Genomic DNA, 21,750 nt, shown 5'->3' on the forward strand with positions numbered 1-21,750 from the left:
CATTTGAATCCAGGTTCAAGAGGGGCAAATTGCACTGTGAAAGTATCATTCAACAGCATGTCTTTAGTTAAGTTATTCCCACATATCTCTCACACAAAGAGGGTATTGACTACACTTGGTACAATTAATGTTGGTCTCTAAATGTAGGCTACATTGAAGATGTGTCTAGCACTCAAAACCAGCTACTGTACACTTGCAATGCATTTGTAATGTACGTACTGGATTGTGTTTTCAAATGAATCCACCACTGGATTTCAGAAATAGAAGTTTGAAAAGGCATGATGTTGCCACCTATTTGTTTCTTATAGCAACCATAAGATTAGCTACAAATGAGTCACACAGGCAGAGAACATTTAGTTTTCTCCACATAGTTTTAAGATTGTGGATTGATGTTTGTAGTTTACAGCAGATTATTGGGTCTTATTTAGGTAATTACACTTCATGTTCATGAGAATGATTCAGAAGGAAAATATCCAAAGAAGGGAAAAAGTGGTGAACTAATCGGATGAAGCCAGTTCTAAATTACTTAACTAGGACGATAAAGCCATGATCGCAACAATATTGTGATCATATTATTCTCTGCCAAACGGATCCAGATCCAGTATTGACAAGTCTGTAGCAGAAACCTCTCCCTCTTAATGGCTATCATATTTGTCATCCCCTGAGTCATACACTGGACAGCAATAGTTGCATGTATGCAGGGTTGCCACACCAAAAAGTGAGTCATTCCACGAAACCGGTACTGTATTTGTGGTCCCTCTGACCTTTTCAGGTGTATTTTATCGATTGTTCCCTTTAATATCGTGTACAAATTACATGGATTTTATCTTCATATCAGAAATGATCTTGTTTTCTTTCAGTATAGTCACCCCCTATTTTGTCAATTGTTTCATGTCCCAAATGGCCTTTGATGAAAGTGGACTTGAGATATGACTATTTTAGAATTGTACAAAAATCCATAAATTATTATTACAAACTATACCTCCCCCTGGCCAGCATGAGGTCAGTCCACTGACTGACCTCATGCTCAGGTTGGTAGAGCTTTATTGCACATGTCATGTTTAGTTTTTGAATAAATGGATGATTAATCATTAAAATAGGATTATAGCTCCGTCTCCCAGTCGCACTCAACGCCGTTACACTCCCCTCCATAACAATAATTAACTGGCCCTTTAGTAACATCAACAGGAATTGGCATTCTACAAGTCTTCTGAACAACATGCTATTTCACACCTTATTTTACACGTTTTATACTCTCATATGTGGTCGTAAATCAGAACAGCTCAACTCTGTTACATAGAAGAAAGATAGAAAATAATTATTTGTGAAAATTATGTTTGTTATTTCAACAATATATCTGATTTCTTAATCTCATGCATGCCATGTGGTCTGGTGTCCTCTTAATCACCATACTGACCACAGGTAGAGTAGTGGCTAAACTGGCCGTCTTTAGTAAAACATTTCAACCCTGTTAATATATTATTCTATATACAAATATTAATTTAATGGTGATCCTGAGATGGGATGGTTTTTCCGTTTCGGTAAAATTTTCACAAAAAAGTCCAAATCCTACCGGTTTCGTGGAACGACTCAAAAATTGGCTATTTTTGCACAACTGCACGAACCCATGGTTATCGCAGTGAGGACGAATGGTTAAAATTCACAATTTCACACAAAACGACACTAGCTGTAAATTTTCAGTAGTTTTATTGAAAAATGCCTCTTCTGTTTTCAGAAATAAATAAGAAAATTAGGCTGTGGGATTCACAATCTGCAGTTAAAATACATGAAACAGCAATACCATGTCCATAGTCTTGCACACAGATTCCAACTGCATCCGATATTGATAAAAACAACAATGACAACAACTATATTCTGGTCGGAAAAACAAAACAAAAAACAAACATACTAAATATACACCACAGACATGCAATTCCACCTTTGGTAAAATCAGCTGTGACTGGATAACGGAAAACTGATAAATATTTAGTCAAAGATACAAAATGAAAGCGGTTGTCTAACTGCAATAATGAAAACTGAAACTCCGTAGAAGGCACACTGAATGAGCAAGATTATCTTTAAGTTAGGCAGAGCAAAAAACAAAACAAATATGAAAAAGGTAATGTTATGGATTTTATGATACTGAATGAAATGTGGTTGGGGGAAAGAAAAAAAGTCTCATCTAATGATGTCCCAACACAAGAGAACAAAAATTACCTTTCCCTTTTCTTCTAAATACTATCACTGGCTTGGTCATGAATAGTGCATGGTTCAACACTTAGTTGATGCAAATATGTTACAGGCTGGAAAACACAGCTAGGAAAACAAAAGAGAGAGAGAGCTCACAGGTTTTCAATGTCATTGTTTTACAGGGTTTTTTTTCTTTAAATAACTCCCTTTCCCCACCCACCTCATCCCCTTTATCTCCACCTCAGAAACATAAAATTAAACATCGCTACCCTCCCAACAACAAAAGACAAATATTCACATATAGGCATTCAGGTTTTGCCAAATAAAGGCGAGGTATCAAACCCCATTTTGTTTTCGACTTTGCATCAAATGTGCATAATCCCTTAACCACTTCAGCCCTATTTTATACTTTCAAATATTTTCAAAAATAGCCGAGCTTGTAGATGATTTCTCTAGTTTCGAAAAATGGAAAATGTAGAAAAACTAACAAACAAAGAAACAAACAAAAGATATTGAAAATCTTCGCCAATAATGACATGACAAGTGGTTAAGGGTGACAACATGTGAACATATAACCACAACACACAGGTATAGAGAGAAAAACAATAAAAAGAGAACATCTTATGGTACTATCCATTTGGGGGCCTTCCTTGATAGCGATCTCTTTCGGCGCTCATTTTGCGAGTCCTCATCCTCCTCAGGGATTGGGACTACGTGGGTGTCGGGCTCAGGTTGGTATGGGTCTGCTCGGAGATAGTGGTTTTTGCCAATTGAGCATTAATGGTGGCACATTTTGCAATGTTTGTTTCAGCATGCAACAATAATGAAGTCATTTATTTTCGTCTGTTCTACAAAAACCCAATTTAGACTTTGTGGTGCGACTGTGTGTCGCGCACCAAAAATAGCTGACCTACAAGCTCACAGGAGCATGTAGGCCAGCTATTTTTGGCACGTGACACAATCGTAATGACGGAGCATGAATTAGGGCCGATTCATACTCCTATTTTAGAGCCGAATAAAAGTCGGTTCGGCACTGTAGAGCCTACAATTTGACGTCATTTGAGGTTCGGGCGGGCGGGTACCGTCCTAAAGTCGGCTCTTCGGTGCTACTGAAAATTTCTGACGAGCCGAAATCATTTCGGCACTACAGCGCCGAAACAGTGATAAAATAGGAGTATGAATCGGCCCTTAGGCTCAAGCCTAATGAGCGAGGTAACACAATTGAAGTGATGAAAATTGCTGGTGGTGAACTGAGCTCATCGGCACTGGCAAATTACTTGTAAACAGTTCAGTGCATTCTTTACATTTGCACATTTGCGTTTGCAGGGCACTGCGGTCTAATTTGTAATTTGATGCATGTCCTCGTCGCGCAAAACAACAACGTGACGTAACGTCTATGTTTTACGGCAGCCATGTGACAAAGTGCAAATTATTAAGCCTTTGACTCTCATCCCTTAAAATAACTTCTGCAGCTCATTCATTTACAAAATATCACAAAATATCTCTATGAAAAGAAAACTCAAGTATGTGTTCTGCTACGGTACCACCAGCCTCGAGATTGTTATTGATTGTGATTGTGTCCCTAGTTAGTCATAAAAAGGCACTGGTGCAATACTACCCTACAAAGCCGAAAAGCAACAGTGAAAGGTAGGGAAAAATATATATGTTTATCTCCTGTCCTACCAAAACTATGGTTGGTACAGTAGAATCATTATGGTTAAAAACCTTATAAAAGCTCTGTGTGCCCAAATTAGTTAAGGCTAATTCACTGTATATACTTCCTCGCTCGACGAACAGTGACTTATTTTCAACTGCAGGTCCAACTAGGATTGAGAATAACGTGGCAAATCTGCTACTTTGTACACACGTGACAAGTACCAAATAGAACCAAAACCTCCAGGGTCACATGTACAAAACGTTGGACTGCATATGGCCCTGAGCCGATTAGACAATTACTGTACGTCAGTAGAAGAGGAACGACAACCAAAAAAAAGGAGAGAAAAAAAGAGGCATTCAACGTGTTTGGCATTCAGCAAGCAGCGAGGTTGTTTGCAAGGCACAAGCATCAACTACTACTACTACAGTACTACTACAGATGTTAAACAATATTATTTTTTAGTGGACATGATTTCAAACATCATTTACAAGGCACAAAAATTCATTCGTTATTTATGTACAAACATCACCTAGAGAAAATGAAATGGCGTTAAAAAACAATGCTGTTTGTCGTGGCTGATTGGTTGACAGAGCCGGAGTTTGCTTGCGCCGGGAGTTTGTAGCTGCGGTGCGGCTTTTTTTTTTTTTTTTTTTTTTTTTTTTTAACAAATCCACTGGTTTGTGTTAGTTAGTATGTTTGTTTGCTTGTGGTATGCATGCTAGCTCCTCCACCCAGGCAGAAGGTCACTCTGTTTGTTCTCTTTGGACGCCAAGATGCAAACAGGCCACTACTAGGGTTGCTGCCAATCACCCGTCGGTGTGTTTGTTTTGACTTGTTTCTACTCGCTCTACTTGTTAGTACCAGCATCATCATCCTGCTGCTGCTGCTGCTGCTGTTGTTGTTGTTTTTCAGCACAGTTAATGGGTTTTCTTTGGTGGTTATCCTTGAAAACAGCTCTAGAGCGGGTGTTTCAGTAACAGGACGATATATTTGGTTGGTGGGTGTTTTTTTTTCTTTTTTTTTTCAGGAAGTCAAAGTGAAAAGCAGCATAGACGACCCTAGAGAGGTTACTATGGTGAACCTGAAACAGGCCAGAGAGGGATGGGGAGGTGTCAGTGAGGTCAAAAACACCCTAACAACAACAACTGATGGGTTTGGTTTGGCTTTCCTCACACACCCGTATGTACTGTGCTGTATCCACACTGGCTCATTGTAATGTTTTTAGTAGTGTTTTAGTTCAAAATTTTAGTCGGAAAACACAGTGGTTTTCTACCCTTTTCAGGTCCATAATTTATTTGGCATTTGAGCTACTGACCATGAGATTTAGCCTCTCAGATCAAAGACTATGTTATGCTGTTGTCGTGGGATAAGATTGTGTCCACAATTCCATGCTGTATAACCTGTATTTATGTGGTACCATTACGAGAGATAACAGGCAAACATTGAACAAAATAACAATTATTCTACATTATGTAATTGAGTGGACTTTTTGTAAATTAAATAATGCAGATGTTTAACGATAATTTAACTCTTGAGAGCGTAAAATGAAACCAAATGGACCCTTTTCATTTTACACTCTCAATAGTTAAAATTTCTAATAAGGGTCCATTTGGTTACCAACTCTCTATCATTTTGCTCGAAACAGAGCACATAGTACATTGCACCTGTGGTGTGTCCAGTGTGCGTACAGAACAGTACTGATAATAGCAACTAAACATTAGTACATTATGTAAAAAATGGCGGTACTGCAGTGAAAAATTCAATCAACTGAATTCTACACAGTGCGTTATTCTCTGTTCAGCATTTCCTCTGTATTCAGCAGCTGGCAATGGTACATTTACAAGTCTATAATTCCCTTTTGGTGTTGTAGTTATACATTGGAACATTTTGAGCTCTGCAACCTGAAGCTAAAATGATAGCCACCCCCACTAGGTTACCAGCAGTGCTACAGAAAAACAGAGGGAATACTGTCCATCATTATTATTATTATATTCATGCACTGATGCACTGTCTAATTGTGTGCGTGCGTGTGCTCACGTACTCACTTACATGCTCGCGTGCATTATTATTATTCATATTATTATATTATTATTACTAGAGCGGTGCCCGGTGGGCCAGTGCCCGCAGGAGCCTGGGCAGGGGCCCTGCCCAGAGCCCGGGCCCTGCCCAGAGCCCGGGCCCTGCCCAGAGCCCGGGCAGAGGACTTTTGTGGCGGTTCTGGACAACCGTGGGTCCGACACCGACACCGGGCACATTTTGAAGTAGGTGGGGCGAACGGTTCTCGAGTTACGTAGATTGCAGACGTACAGACATACACACAGAGACTTGGTGCATTTATAGTTAGATATTATCATATTCATGCACTGATACACTCTAGTTGTGTGCGAGTGTGCTCACGTACCTCCGTATCCTTGCCCGTTGTATCCCTGTCCGTTGTAAGGAATACCCACACACTGTGAGGAGTCGCAGTAGCCAGGGGGGCCAGCAGTGCCCCTGAGCCCAGCAAAGCCCTGGCGACCCCCGGGCCCACGAGGGCCAGGGGAGCCGGGGGGCCCGGAGGAGCCTGTCCTGCTCTCACCTGGTGGGCCTGCGAACAGAAAAGATAGAGAGAGAGATGGAAAGAGAGAGAGGTCAGTGGTTCGCCAACGATTTCCTGTGAAGGAGCCCCATATTCATATGAATTATAGTGGGAGGTTCCCTGTGGTCTCTCTCAATTGTCCGATTTCAAGATTATTATTTTTTTCTTAATATTTATTGTACCGTATGTACTATGGAAACTTTTATTTGACAACTGACTTTGATGACTCTACAGTTTATGGCATAATGTTGCTCTATTTGTATGTCTTTGTTGATGCAGCTTGTTCTAAGTGGATGTCGTATGTCGTAAAAATGTCGTATGTTCCATACAGTGAAAATAAACATCTCATCTTGACCCACGATTTAAAAATAATTTGTGCTAAGGAGATGTAAGATATGTTTTTTTAAGATCACCACTGCTTGATTCCCATTCTCTGTGAACCATTTTCTCTCTAACCTTTTAAGTTTTTGTATTATTGTTTCTCTTCACTGTCACATTTCCTTTAAATTAAATCATCGGCTAACAGTTACACAAAAATACGTCGCTGTGATGTTCTCTTGGGAGGTGTGCTGAGAACAACCCAAACTCCAATGTAAAACCTTTCAAGTGATTGTGACATAAAAAAAATGTTTTTGAGCTCAATTGCACCCAAAAAACCTGAACTTTTAACATTCAGTAGATTTTCTGTGGTCTGGGGTTTTCCACACTGGGCAAGACCTACGCTGTAGAGTGCATTGCTGGAATTTGGCGGAAGTAGCGGGATTTTGGCGCAAGTACCGCTAAAGGAAATGACGACACCTTATCAATCTGTTTACAATCTCCTTGTATGAAACAAGTGTTGTGATTGGTCGAAAAATATTGTATCCAGGGGAAATACATCTGACGGATGTTCCAGCCCGACACTTCCAGCTATGCACTCTCCGCCTTAGGTTGTGACCAGGCTTTTCTCTTCGCAGATGAGTAAGGCTGGGACCAGAAAACCCCCCAAAAAAAACAAATGGCAGTCCCTCAGTCATATTTGGTCACATATACTGTATATGTACAATGTAGACTGTCTTTACATGTACATATTGTCATGTAGAGTCACACGACAAAGAAACACCCGCAGTGGGGACTATACTGGTATCACCATGAAAATTTAATTGATGCTTGATTTTTTAAATAAATAATATGTTATATTATCGTAAAAATCATAAAAATTGTGTTTGGGAAAATGATTTGGGGGCCCAGGTTGGGAATGAGAGAGTAAAAAAAAAAAAAAACAAACTGTGAGGGCTGGTGACTGTCTCTGCCACAACACTCGGAACATTCAATAACAACATCAAGGGGGAAAAATATAAATTCCGCTAATCCCTTTTTCCTCCCCCCCCCCCCACTCTCTCTCTCTCCATTATGTCTAGACATTCATAAAGCTGACTTGGAATGTTTCCCGAGCTCTCATTCACTCTCATATCCCAGTCTGTCTCTTTAAGTGTCCTGTGGAGCATGTGTTGTGAATGAGGCAACAGGAGGAAGGCCCCTAGCACCCCCCACTCTCCGACCATGACTCATCACCCCCCACCCCCCCTCCCTCCAAGCCCCCCTCGCTTATTCGCTTCTTCCCCACCAAATTGGGGCTACTAACTCCCTTCCCCCCTAATTCACTATGACCTCCACACTTTCCACAACTTGACCTTGTAGGCCTGAACAAAATGTCTAGCCCTGCTGGCTGGCTGGAAGTGCAGTACAGTAGTAACTGAAATTGTTGCTGTCGGGCAGAAACCTCTCGTCGCCATATGCACTAACCTTTTGTGGTTCTTCGTAAATTTACATCCTACTACTAAAAGTATCAAAAGTAGTCAGATGTACTCATCTGCTGCTTTTGTACAACTATACCAGTTGCATAGTTGTACAACTATACCAGAACTCTCATAGAGTTACAGACTTGGTGATGGTCCATTTGGATCATTGGTGGTCCCCAGACCAGATGTTGCAGGAACATGAGTGTGATTAAGCCATGGCCCTCATTTGATACAATTTGTATTTCCGGGGATTGCAAATCTACTTGCAGTAGATTTGTAGCAACTTTGTAATGCTATACTGACATTTGAGCACAACACTCTTGATCGTGATCATACTGGTAGATCACAATCTACCTTTTGCTGCTCAAGCGTGTACAAATGGCATTGGCCCATTTAGTAAGTATTTGCATCTGTACTCCCTGACAACCCTGAGATACACACGAACACGTGTTACGGTGCAGCGTGTGAGTGCAAACAGTGACATTGTATTCACTGTATAGTCATGCGATGCATCTGCTATAAAACCGCAGTGCTATAAAACAGCAGTACTGTGTGTTTACTGTACAGATGTGGTGGTAGTGGGGGATTAGGGCGGCTGGCAGAGGATCCTTTTATTGATTTTTTTGGCATGAAAATGTGTTGTATATTTTGTAAGCATTTAGTTTTCTTGTGAAGCGTACTGTGACAAAGTAATAAGTGCAATATTTGCCTGTGGGGAGCAGCAGCGGAGAAGTACAAAGTATTATAAAGTTGTATTATACATGAATAATTGCCGTACCACAAAATTGAGTACATTTCCTTAGTTACAAGTTTCCACCACTGCATCTGACCTGTGTTGACTGTGCTAGAGTGGAAGTGGAACAGGGGGGAGGTGGTGGTTGTGCATCTGGATGGATGACCTCATGGTATATCGTTGTATGAGCTGGGCCGGATGTATGGGCTGCTAGACGCTAGACTGTTTTGTGGGGCAGCTGTATGATTGGGAGTGACGGAAGCTTCGAGGTTTGCAGATCTCCAGACTGTCTGGGAAACTCTGACTGGGACAGCAATGCTCGCTGCTTACTCCCTTCTCTCAACAACCACTGAGGTGCCCTTCAGCCAGGCAGCCCCCACCCACCCAAATCACACCAGTGGTCTCAACGCAGAACTGACTGATTGAGGCTGGACAGGGCAGGACAGGATTCCACCCCCCCCCCCCCCCCCAATGTGTTAGTAAGTGTAACTGGATATGTCAAGACAGGAGATCTTTGAGGCAATATTATGTGGCCAGACGGTGGCCAGATTCAGATTTCAGAATCACTGGGTTGTGGGAAAATGAACTCTCCCTTCTCCACGGAGAACGAGTGTTGAGATGGCGCTGAGCAAGGCATTTACCTCAAGCCCAAGGGTTTAGTATTGCGACAGGGTCTAATGAATGATGATGATGAATCGGGCCATGAGTAGGCAAACATGAAATTGTGCAAATCAAGGAAAAAAAGACTTTTTTTCAATGGAATGATCTTGAGGTTAAACAACATTGAAAATGAGATGTCAAATCAAGGTATGACATCATTCTTCATCATTCAACGTATGACAATATGCACTTTCATAATCTGCTAAACAAAAACCCTGAAAATGACTATGCTCTACACATTCTGTCAGACCTTGTCTACATGAAATCTTCTTTCATGTAGTGTATCGAGTAGCCTCGGTACCCCAGCTTTTATTCTCGTTCACAATCGGCTCAAAAATGAAAGCCTGGGGAAACGCATTGGAAGCCAACTTCCTATGCCAACCAACAGTGCTAACCAACAGTGCAGAGGCACGTCGCTCCAAATTTGGTGGCGGCCATCTTGCTTCGGGACTACAGTACAGTATGTTCAATGGCAGCTCAAACAAAAACAGTCAAAACTCAAATCTTGACGGATTTACAAACGGGTTGGTTTATTACAAACGTTGTCAACGTGGCTATGATTCAGGACGCTTATCTGCTTAATTTTGTTTTCTATATGAACATCGTATAAACCAATAAACCAAACCATTTGAAAATTGGTTGAAAATTGAGCAAGTTATGGTTATTTAAAAGTACATGCCCCATAGACAATGTTATGGTTATTTAAAAGTACATGCCCCATAGACAATGTTATGGTTATTTAAAAGTACATGCCCCATAGACAATGTTATGGTTATTTAAAAGTACATGCCCCATAGACAATGTTATGCTGCCCCGAGGTAAGATGGCCGCCACGTAGCAACATCGTTCTCCATTGGCCAGAGCGCGGGTGAGCCATCTAGCTTTCTTATATATATATATATATATATATATATATATATATATATATATATATATATATGGTCTAGAAGAGCTTTAATAAGACTAGAGTAAAAATCAAGCATAAAGCAGAGAATAATAAATAATAAACAAATTACAATGAATTCATAACGAAGCATTCACTGGGAAATCACCAGTGTTAATGCAATTTCCATTGCATTAATCCATTTGCAGTGGTGTAAAGTTACAGAGTACATTTTCTCAATACTGTACTGAGTACTTCTAGTTTTCAGTACATTTACTTCTACGCCACTACATCTCAGAGGTAAATATTATACTTTTACTCCACTACAATTATTTGAAAACTAGTTACTACTGTAGTTACTTTGTAGATTTTGATTATTGCTGTAGGCCTATTATAAAACATTACCCATTTCAGCCCAATATACATTTTGGCCATTTGAATATAGCTGATCTACAAGCTTGTAGATCCGCAATTAAAAAATGGTATACATTTTGGGACATTCTGCATAATAAGTACTTTCTACTTTTGGTACTTTGGTCATTTTGACCGTTTTTTGAGGTTATTATCCTTGCCCACGAAGCTTTCAGAAGGTTCCCCTTCCATGGCCATCATCATCCATCACCATTCCATCATCTCAGACATTTTTGACATCTGAAACATTTTCTAAATATGAATTTAAGCACATTCTACTTCCGTCTGATTATACTTCAGACATGCTAGTGTTAAATATATTTTCATGCCAATACTCAGAGTACACAGTTAAATACCATGACCAGTCAGGATTGTGAAGTGCACTGTGAGTTTGAAGAGGAGACAGATAAGAGGGTGGATAGATTGTGTTGTTGTTGTGACATACCAGGTGGTCCTCTCTGTCCTCTTTGTCCGCTACCTGCCGGACCTCTGTCTCCCTTCTCTCCTGCAGCGCCTGAAAGAAACGGACACGTTTGTGCTCACACACACAGACACATATACTGTACATGAGTGTTCCATGACTACACACCGCAGATCTTCCCATAGAATAACAGAATCCGGCAGTACCTGCCGTTTATGGATGTGTCAAAATTATACACAACAAAATGTCATCGATCCATTCATTAATCTGCTATATCTACAGTATACATCCAAAAGAGAGAAGACCGTGAGATGCGTACCCAACTCTCCCTGCCGTCCAGGTAAGCCAGGACCTCCTGGGAAGCCGTTCCTTCCCGACTGTCCGGGTTCTCCTCTGGGACCCTGGTTTCCAGGGGGTCCGGCGGGCCCGGTAGGACCTGGGTTGTTGCTACGGTAATTGCTGTTGGGGATCTGGTTGATCATACTGTTGACACGACTCATTTGTGCTGCAGCACACAGAAGGTGGTTTGGGGGGGAAAGACAGAACATTTAAAACAGCATGCAGACTTCTCTCTCTCTCTCTCTCTCTCTCTCTCTCTCTCTCTCTAAAGACAAAAGTCTGTTTGTGGCGTCTTGCTGCCTAATGAAGCCAGAACCATTTCCAAATGTAGCTGAGTAGGAGAAAAGAGAAGGGTACACTCACCATTTACTAGCTGCTCACAGACTTGTCTGGCAATAGAACGCATCATGTTCTGAGGTGCAAAGTCCCCCTAGATATGGAAGGATGGTGTTCGTTCACAATGAGAATTAGGTGTTACATTTCAGCATGTTACATAACCATTTAGAACAAAGGAGAAATTGTTACTTCACATCCATTGCTCAATACTTAAACATGCAGATGGATATGAATCCTTTAACAAAAGTTCCATTTGGGAAGTAAAAGCCTTCAGTTAGCTAATAACTTCAATAATATTCAATCCAGAGTCCGTTTGTAAATATAAGGCTTACGGTATTTAAACAATTACAGTAAGTGATGTTAAATAGTGTAAGTTAAGCTACTCTCAGTCTCATACAGCAACTGTTTCTCAGAACTTCTAAGGTATACTGTAGTGTGAACGTTTACTCACTCTCTCTCCCTTGTCTCCCTTTGGACCACCAGCTCCCTAGAAAACAGAGGTAAAGACCAGCTTTCAACATCGCTGCACACTTCAGTTCCAGTGTGATGAAATGCCATCAACAGAGGGTGGGCAGCCTTTGTTGGCAAGGTATCTACAGTACAAGCCTGGGAGATCTAAACCTACATACCAGTTAAAGAGTTTTATATTTGTAATTTCTGGCAAGCGTTACGTTATTTTTTTCCTTGACAAGATGGAGTTGATCTAGAGGCACCAAGGAGATTCATTAAAAAGCATAATAACTACTAATAACACAAATTGTGTAAGTATGTAATTTCATTTTAAGAGTAGAGCATGTTGACTTTTGGGACAATAAAAATAACAAATAAATTAGTATTCATATATAAAATGGGATCGAGTTTTGTTTTATATCAGCATCACGGTTCCCAAATGATAATCACGCACAAGTTAGATTATTGGTAGTGATAGTAGAGATACTAAATTAACAACATCAACATGAACTTCAATGTCTGCAATAATATGATAGATTGCTTTCAAAATATACATCCAAGCATTGATCAGAGGCCATTGCGTTTTAGCTACTCATCATCAACTGCTCAGTGTGATACAGGGAATAAGGACACTATATAATTGTATGAATAAATAGAAATAAAGTTTTTTTTTAAAATATACTCACAGGATGTCCATTGTCACCAGATTTGCCCGGTTTTCCTGAAACCCCAGGTATTCCTGGATTTCCAGGTTGTCCCTGGTAGAGAAAGAAATAGTGGGACAATGACATCTCAACAAGAAACCTCTGTGTTAATCCTGCATTTTAATGCTATGCTTCCATGCATGCTAACCAGAGGCAAGTGGGTGGAATTAAACCTTTTCATGAATCACATCGTCTCTTTCGGGTGGAAACCTCATGTTTTTCGAGCTTGTGGATTTGATACTTTTGTGTGCCCCGTATAGTATGATCAATTAGGGCGTTAATTTCGTAAAAATACAAAAAGTAAAAATATGGAGATGGGAGGTTTCTGCCCGACAGCAACGATATTAGAACAGAATAATTTGGAATTGCACAACAAAGAGAGACTTATACAGCCTGGTGGACAGTGTCCAGTGTCTAAAACAGCAATGTGCGGTGCCAAGCAGCACAGTGTACAAGCCAAAGAGAAGTGGGCTCCTGACCAGAAGGTCATTGGTTTGTCTCCCCAGACCGCTAAAAAAAGAGTAATGCTCACCCCTGTATTAACACCTATACTGTTGAGGTTCACTTGAGCAAGCAGCTAACAGCAGAAGTCTATTTGCACTGTGAAACTCCTGATGTCCGAATTTGTGCAGCTGTATGAATTAGAGGTTGTCCGATATGGATTTTTCATTACCAATTGTGATTCCGATACTTTGGAGAACAGGAAGACTGATAAGGCGATATAAACAGATACCCATCAAAGATCTTGATATCCATAATTAACGTAGTGTACCCTGAACCCTACAAGTAGTCATTGCACACGCTTTTTTTTTTTTTTGCCTACAAAATTAAAGTGACAGCTTTTCTTGTAAACAAACAAAAACTAACTTTGCGTTCTTACTTCTTAGCCACCGAAATACTGATATGTACCGATTAGGCACAAAACATGACATACCATGGTACCTGGCGGGCCCCTCGGTCCAGACACTCCCTCCTTTCCTGGGGGTCCCTGTAGGTACAAGAGCAGGATAGAACGTGGCATGCCAAGTATGGCTCATACTGCACTGTAGATGTATATAATGTACTGTATCTTATAAGTTATCTGTGCATTTTGTCTGTTTTGCGATTTACAGTCTCCTGCACCCAAGAACTGGTACATAAACTTGTACAGGATCTTTAAAAATGTGCGATGGTCATAAAAAGCCACATTTTTTTGTACTCACCCTCACTCCAGCTGGCCCGATTGGTCCAATGGCACCAGCGGGTCCAGGTGAACCCTGGGGGAAGTCAAGGACAGGACAACGGACCGACTCAGATTCAAGCTGCAGTTTCTCTTTTCTGCACAACTCACATTAGCAGAGGTCAATGTACCTTTGACCGACCGACTCACACCACCGTGTCTCACTGCGTGTCAAAACAGTAAATCTCCTTTTTAGCTCTCATTTGCTCGGAAACCCTGCTCACTATTTTTATGGTCAATCCTCTCTCGCCTTTGATGCCTTGGCATAAGATTTACAGGGAACATAATATATTCCAGAACCCTTTTATTGGCCATTATAAACCGGGGCCCACGTAGCCTGCAAGTCATTAAATGCATGTTGCTATAGCATCTGCTCCAGTGTGGTCACCTGTAAGCCAGTCCGTGAATGTCAATTTTGAATCACAATCACTGTGCATGTAACGAGGATTTTGACAAATTTGCAATGTTTCGACAGACTCTCGGAGCTCTACAAACTGGTGTGCGGATGTTCTTCCTCTTCCTTGATGTTTTCCTCAATTGATGCCTGACAAGACATCCAGCACCTGGCCTGAATATAGGCATTGAGATGTGCACACAATCTTCTGTGTGAACCCACCCTGTAGGTGGGACACCCACTACTGTATTGATTGTCAATGTCAATTAAGTTATTTGAAGCAGATAGCACACCAGATTGGACACTAGACGCGGCACCATATTTAATGTCGTTTGTTAGTCGTTGTTGGGAGATGGAGACAAAGTATGTCAAAATTAAGGATTGTATCTTTAAAACCATTTTCATCAAGCATATAGTTCTACTATGCAATTTCCATCCTCTGACTTAAGACAGTTTGAACGGAGTTGAATGTGTGTGGACATTAGTCTCTCATAATTGGTGTCACATTTATGTATGTTGGTGTCACAATGGTGAACTTGAATGTCTGCAATTGGCTAGTTTCCACTACAGGAAAAGGAACAGGAGTGTTGTAATTGGTTAGTTGGTAGCAGGACGCTTATGCCATAGCCTGGAGGGACAATTTAGCTGCGGTTTGTAACAACAGGAAATGACATAGTTGTCGTTTGCCGATTTGACAATGATTTGAGAATTGAGGTCCTTGGGTCTGCTGTCAGTGCATGTGCACAATAAATATGAAGTCGATTGGCGATAATAATGATGGAAGACAGCCATCGAAAAGTGTTCTCAAACAGAAGAACCTCATCTCTGCTTGGGGGGTAGGACACTGAAACCTCACTGTAGGAGAGGATTCTTTGTGGTGTTCCTTTCTCCCATCCCAGAGACTGTTTTCTACAAAAGTCAGTGAACTAAACAGGCGCCCCCCACTAAAGATCAGGAGGGGAGGCAGAGGTCTTTGTATATCCCAGAGGCTTTGGTTATAAACAGCTTTAATAGATACCATCTCCAGTGATCTTCACAGACTGGTAGTCTCTGATCAGGGACATGTGAAAGAGCACCGTTGTTGTGCTATAACAGAAAAGGGCTGGAGCCTGGAAGCCATTCAAGAGCGCAGCGATTTTCGTTAATATTCACGAGACACCAGTGGCAGGTTTGTTCCATCTGTCAACCTCGCGTGTGAGGTTGGAGATGGAGAATGGAGAATATTTCATTGTTCCCTTATTTGTGTTCATTGATGTAGAATTGGCTGTAGTATGAGTTTGTTGCCCATTACACTGCCTGACAAACTCTGTTAATGTGTACATAAATGGTCAACGGTCATGGTTAGCGAATATATCTTTGATAGTTGTATCAACAATAATCTTGGTGACAGGATATAAACTTTAATTTGGTTTTTCATTTGACTTAGAGTTACTGATGTTTGTAAAGACTGAAACATTGGAAAGCCCTTCATACTGTATGGAGCTTAGGCAAGCAAAACACTTAATAGTAGCCTATTAAAATGTTTTACCTATTCAGTAAATTGTTAAACTGTGGCGCTTTGGAGTTCATTGTTACATATACAGATAATAATGATTTGACTTCACTATGCAGCAGTCTGTCAAGTAGTGGAGCAAAATGGCATCACAGAAAAAACTAAAACATGTGACTACAATTTCAGCAGTGCATCGGGGTAACTAATTACATACAACCCCTTTTGGTGTTTTAAAGATGGAGTGCCACAATTTATTTCCACCCTAAAACATGATCATGAGGTATTATAATAATATAAGGAGGAAGAACTTCAAAAAGTGCTCAGTATTTGTTAAAATCATGCTTTTATGTGGACACGCCCACCAGTGGTGATGAGTGGTGATCCACCTGAACTGAAGCCGCACCCACAGCTGTAGTTGCGCAAATCTTTGAATATATATTCTTTCAGAGCGAACGTTTTTAACTCAAATTCTTCTGGGATCCTTGAAACAACATCTTTTCAGATGGGGGTCCGTGGCCAAATACAGATAATTATGGGGGTCCTTGACCTGAAAAAGGTTGAGAACCACTGACATAGAAACATTTTCAGAAAACTGTAATTACTTTTTCTTTAGAATCGTCCTCAGTCCTCAAGTACTGGAATATCATTACTTATCTGAGTAAGGGAATATTGAGCTGCTGTTTGAAATTGAGTAATATAATTACAGTTACTGTTCTAAGTAACACAAGTTAGCGGTCACAGTTAGCTCAATAATGTGGATTCAAAATATTTCCGGCTGTGCTATTATTTGCAGCTGTGTTTTGGGCACACGGTTTTCCCCTGAATACAAGCTGTTATGACAATTACAATTACAATTAATCCAGAGCGATTTACATTAAGCAAGAACAAAAAGGATGGGAATACATCACATAAAAAGCATTTATCATGAAACATGCGTAAGCTAAGAAAGTAACAGTGGAATATCTATATAATGAAACTATATATAAACTATACATATATATACTATACTATGCTATACATATATACTATGACGTGCTATGACTACATACAATGCAATTCTAGTGCTGTCTACATACGTAACATGCTATAAGTCTGTATCAAATGCTATCTACTGTAAGTCTACAGAAATGCTATCTAAGGGGGTAGGGTAAGTGCTATGGGCCATGATGGAGTCTGAAAAGGTGGGTTTTCAGACTACGGCGGAAGATTGGGAGTGATGCTGCAGTTCTGACTGCAATGGGAAGTGACCTCAGAGCTTCCACTGTAATGCAGTAGGCATTAGACAACCCAACTACTGCCGGTGGCATTTCATCATGTTATAAACATAAGTCATACATTGTGTCTGTATCCGTTGTCACTGTCCTACCACCAGTTAATCATCAGCATAGTCAAAATATGCTATTAGTGAAAGTAATATTAAAGTAAAATATTGAGTAATAATGTATTACTATGAAGTGTGCACTACTTTCAATGAGTAATAAGTAATCTACAATGAAATGTTTAAGTTGTGTCTGTGGCCTGCGTGGGGACAGCTGGCCGGATTATGCCCAAATATGGTCATGCCTGATCTGACAGCACTCCCACAGCTTCGCCATTGTTAGGCAAGGGTTTATGTTCTGTGATGGCAGATCAGAGCTCGATCAGTGAGAGAGGGAACTACATTTATCGCAGTGCCTGGGAGCTGATGGGCGCTGAGGGAGCGATTGTTTTACCCTGCCGCGCCGTCAGTGGGGTATGGAGCACTCCGCTGTGTTCATTTGGACCGCACTGCACGCAAGTGGTTATATAACCTCACAAAAACTATGCCTAAACCTAACCTTAACCCTAACCCTAACGTCACAAAAACTATGCCTAAACCTAACCGTAACTAACCCTAACCTCACAAAAACTATGCCTAAACCTAACTAACATCTCAAAAGCTATTGGGCCGGTGGGATTCAATACCAGGAGGTGTGACTTGGGAGAAAACCCCATTCTGGCTGTATTCGAATGTGAGAAAGCCCCACCCTGCAGGCGACCCACTACTTCCTATACTGTATACTAGTACTAGCCGGCAATGTAAAACAAAACAAGCGCCCCATCAGCACCCATCAGCTCGCAGGCTCTGCAAAAAAGGTAGTCCCAGTGAGAGAGAGATGGGAATGGGGTATAGGGAGAGACTGAGTAGGGGAGGGATGGCTAGAGAGAGGGGAGAAGGGAAGGCAAGAGAGAGGGAGAGATGTATGGATCACCCAAGCAATAACTCGGCCAACAAAACCTGAACACTTTGTGAGCCATTGTCAGTACAATAACCCCAGGCACGCTAGGCAAGCTTTCTGCTTGTATATTTTGAAAGTTACTTCCCCAACACTGTATTTTACTATATTTAAGTTAATTTGTGCCCCTCACTTCACACAGGTGTGATTTTTATTTTATTTTTGTTATTTCTTTTTTATAAATCGATGATATTGAACACCCTTTATGTCTGTATTAAAAAGTGCTTTGGACAAAACCACCTAACTCCATTGGACCCTCAAACTGTTTGCTAAAACAGCTAAATCCACTACCTCTCCCCCTCTCATGCAAGTAATTGACAATATATAAAGTCACAATATGAACATTGATGAGGCAGGAATTGTTTTATAAATATAATGAACATTTTGGAGTTACTAGGTCGTTTCTCCCCGACAGCAGAGATATATGGGTAGCAATTTAAAAAGCATTTAATTTAAAAGGACTTAAAACGTCATCATTGCACACAGATCCTGACTGAAGACATGAAGGCAGCAACACAGGTCTGTCTGTTATCAGGTTGCATATATCAAGGTGATTTGTTCCTGGCCCCATTTTCCCCCACGTCAAGATCTCAAGAATGTGACTAAACTTATAAAACAACATGCTGACTCACTCGCCCTTTTCTGAACGCTACCCTCCCTCACATCGTAATGGATCATCCTCCCTGAATATGAAATACTGTAAGTATACAGCTCAGGAGGACTATGTTGCCTGAGGCCAGAGTAGTAGTCTAAATGATACACGGTTGAATGATCATCTGCCCATTTTCCCCGTCTAGCAATCCACACAGGCTGGGGATCCTCGCCAAAAAACAACACTTACTTTCTGTCCAGGTAGGCCTGAATCGCCAGCGTCTCCCTTAGGTCCGGGACGACCCTGAAGGGAACAGAGAAACAAAAGCATTAATAATGGATTGCATTTTGATAGCACTTTTCCAAGAGCTTTACAATGAATGGCCCATTCATTCATATATTGGGAGGTGAAGCGGCGAACAGACGACGCCAGCCTCCTCACTTCCCACATTCCCACACCAATGGTGGCAACCTCACACCGACTCATTGGAGGCAATGTGGGGTTCAGTGTCTTGCCCAAGGACACTTCGACATGTGGACAAGACTAGGAGGAGCCGGGATTCGAACCACCGACCCACGGATCATTGGACGACCTGCTCTACCTCCTGAGCCACAGCCGCCCCATTGGAGGGCATTGGAGGGTAATCGGTGGGAAAATGAGGTGGCAAGACGGCCTGGTGGTTAGCCACATTAACCCTTGTTGATGTCCCCATTTTCATTTTCATTATAGGACGAGAAATCTCAAAACATTTCCTAGGCCTAAATGTTTAAAATGTATACACGCTGTAAAATGTAACAAGTAGGTGTTGTGCGGCAAATAGCAGACCTACAAGCTCACCAACATGCCATGATACATTTAATTAAGTACTGTACATAAGTAAAATTTGAGGTATTTTTACTTTACTTGAGTATTTCCATTATTTTGTCAGTACTTTAACTTTTTACATTTTAGAGGCAAATATTGTACTTTTACTCCACGACATTTATTTGTTACTAGATACTTTGATTATTATTACAAATCATACATTAAACACTTCAGCCCTACTGTATACATTTCGGACCTTTGAAAATAGCCGATCTACAAGCTCACAATTGTGAGCTTGTAGATCGGCTATTTTCAATTGATTTTTATAAATTTGAAAACTTGAAATGAGACATTCTGCACAATGAGTACTTTTACTTTTGGTACTTTAAGTACATTTTGATACCAATACTTTTACTCAAGTAAATTTTGAATTCAGGACTTTTACTTGTAGTATTTCTACATTGCAGTATTGATACTTTTACTTGAGTAGAAATTCCTTTCCTCCACTGCACTGCTGATAGGCCCGTCAACAACCACGTGTCCTGAGAGATCACACTATATTGTATGCTGTCCTGTAATCAACAGGCCAGAGGTTTGATCTCAGAAACAGAAGATGTGACAGAGGAATGGTCAATAATAATAATAATTGCTCTTGACAAGAGTGTCAGCAAAATGCCTAAAAATGTAGTGTAGTGTGAAGGTGAAATGGAAGCAAGTATTAATAATGTGTTAGTTTTGCTGCGTAGTCCAACACAAACACGGTCTGCCAAAACAGAGCTACTGTGTTAGGATGTACCTTTCTTAGATGAAAATCCCACTGTTGATTTATTAAGAGACATAATGTACCGAGAGAAGATATCAAGTCTATCCACAGCAGACATGGAGGAATGCACGCCACCATTACTTTTCATCTTGTAAATAGTTCCCTGTGTAATAAATTGCCCAAGGTGCTATGCGATTCAACATGGAGCTGCTGAAAGCTTACGTCTGTCACAGGAGGAAGTAGACGTGTATGAGATATATATCGTCTCTGTCGGGCGGAAACCTCTTTTATGTCCAAAAACTGTTACTTTTCAGGACTCAAATTCTAAAATACCAAAAGTACAGTAGCCGATCTACAAGCTGTTTCCAACTTGTGGATCTGCTACTTGTGATGCTTTTGTGGGACGCTGTGATCAAGTAGGACGTTTACAATTTACAAAAAAACCCACACACATCAAGGTAGAATATGGAGATAAGGGACAATATTTAATCTCATCACCATTTATGTAACAACGGGTTCATATCTTCTCCTCTCGGTGTATGAGCTTCAGTGTATGATTAATGCTTTTGTGTGTCTGTGCGTGTGTGAGTGTGTGTGTGTGTGTGTGTGTGTGTGTGTGTGTGTGTGTGTGTGTGTGTGTGTGTGTGTGTGTGTGTGTGTGTGTGTGTGTGTGTGTGTGTGTGTGTGCGTGCTCGCTCTAGACTCACAGCTTCCCCTGGCATAGATAATCCACTGGGTCCCTGAGGGCCGGGCAGACCCATAGGTCCAGGCGGTCCATTATCTCCACGTGGACCAATAGGACCCTGTCAGCAGGATTAAGAGAGAAACAGAGAGAGAGAGAGAGAGAGAGAGAGAGAGTTATGAGAGTTAAGCCATCAACATTGATTCACGGACGGAATTCAGTATTCATATAATCTTGAGATCTCCTTTCCATGACTTTCGACAGTTCATTGCAAATTCGCTACTGTTGCAATCTGAGGTCGAGGTAAGCGAGCGTGCACCAGACGACATGGAATGCTCAACCAAATAAGCTCCCCTCCACAATCGAAGGAAAAGGGACCCAAAAAAAACTCCCACACTGACGATAA

The 21,750-nt window shown here is 41.0% G+C and overlaps 1 protein-coding gene across 17 annotated transcripts in view; it reads right to left on the reverse strand.

Moving 5' to 3' along the window:
* Positions 1-1,690: 1,690 nt before the first annotated feature.
* col12a1b (collagen, type XII, alpha 1b) overlaps positions 1,691-21,750 on the reverse strand; it is a 151,982-nt gene continuing 131,922 nt past the window's right edge. For 15 of the 17 annotated variants that reach the window (XM_080791241.1, XM_080791251.1, XM_080791244.1 and 12 more), the window contains 11 exons: positions 21,370-21,465; positions 19,345-19,398; positions 14,346-14,399; positions 14,078-14,131; positions 13,126-13,197; positions 12,441-12,476; positions 12,017-12,083; positions 11,634-11,819; positions 11,339-11,407; positions 6,249-6,434; positions 1,691-2,933 (listed from right to left, as the gene is read on the reverse strand). In XM_080791241.1, the coding sequence (XP_080647367.1) occupies positions 2,812-2,933; positions 6,249-6,434; positions 11,339-11,407; positions 11,634-11,819; positions 12,017-12,083; positions 12,441-12,476; positions 13,126-13,197; positions 14,078-14,131; positions 14,346-14,399; positions 19,345-19,398; positions 21,370-21,465 (996 nt within the window). In that variant the 3' untranslated portion in view covers positions 1,691-2,811. Of the gene's footprint in view, positions 4,929-6,248; positions 6,435-11,338; positions 11,408-11,633; positions 11,820-12,016; positions 12,084-12,440; positions 12,477-13,125; positions 13,198-14,077; positions 14,132-14,345; positions 14,400-19,344; positions 19,399-21,369; positions 21,466-21,750 lie in introns of all 17 variants that reach the window. The other 2 variants (XM_080791236.1, XM_080791242.1) reach the window with 2 other exon arrangements.

Source organism: Protomyctophum bolini, assembly GCF_963924005.1.
Source record: "Protomyctophum bolini genome assembly, chromosome: 19".
NCBI lineage: Eukaryota > Metazoa > Chordata > Actinopteri > Myctophiformes > Myctophidae > Protomyctophum > Protomyctophum bolini.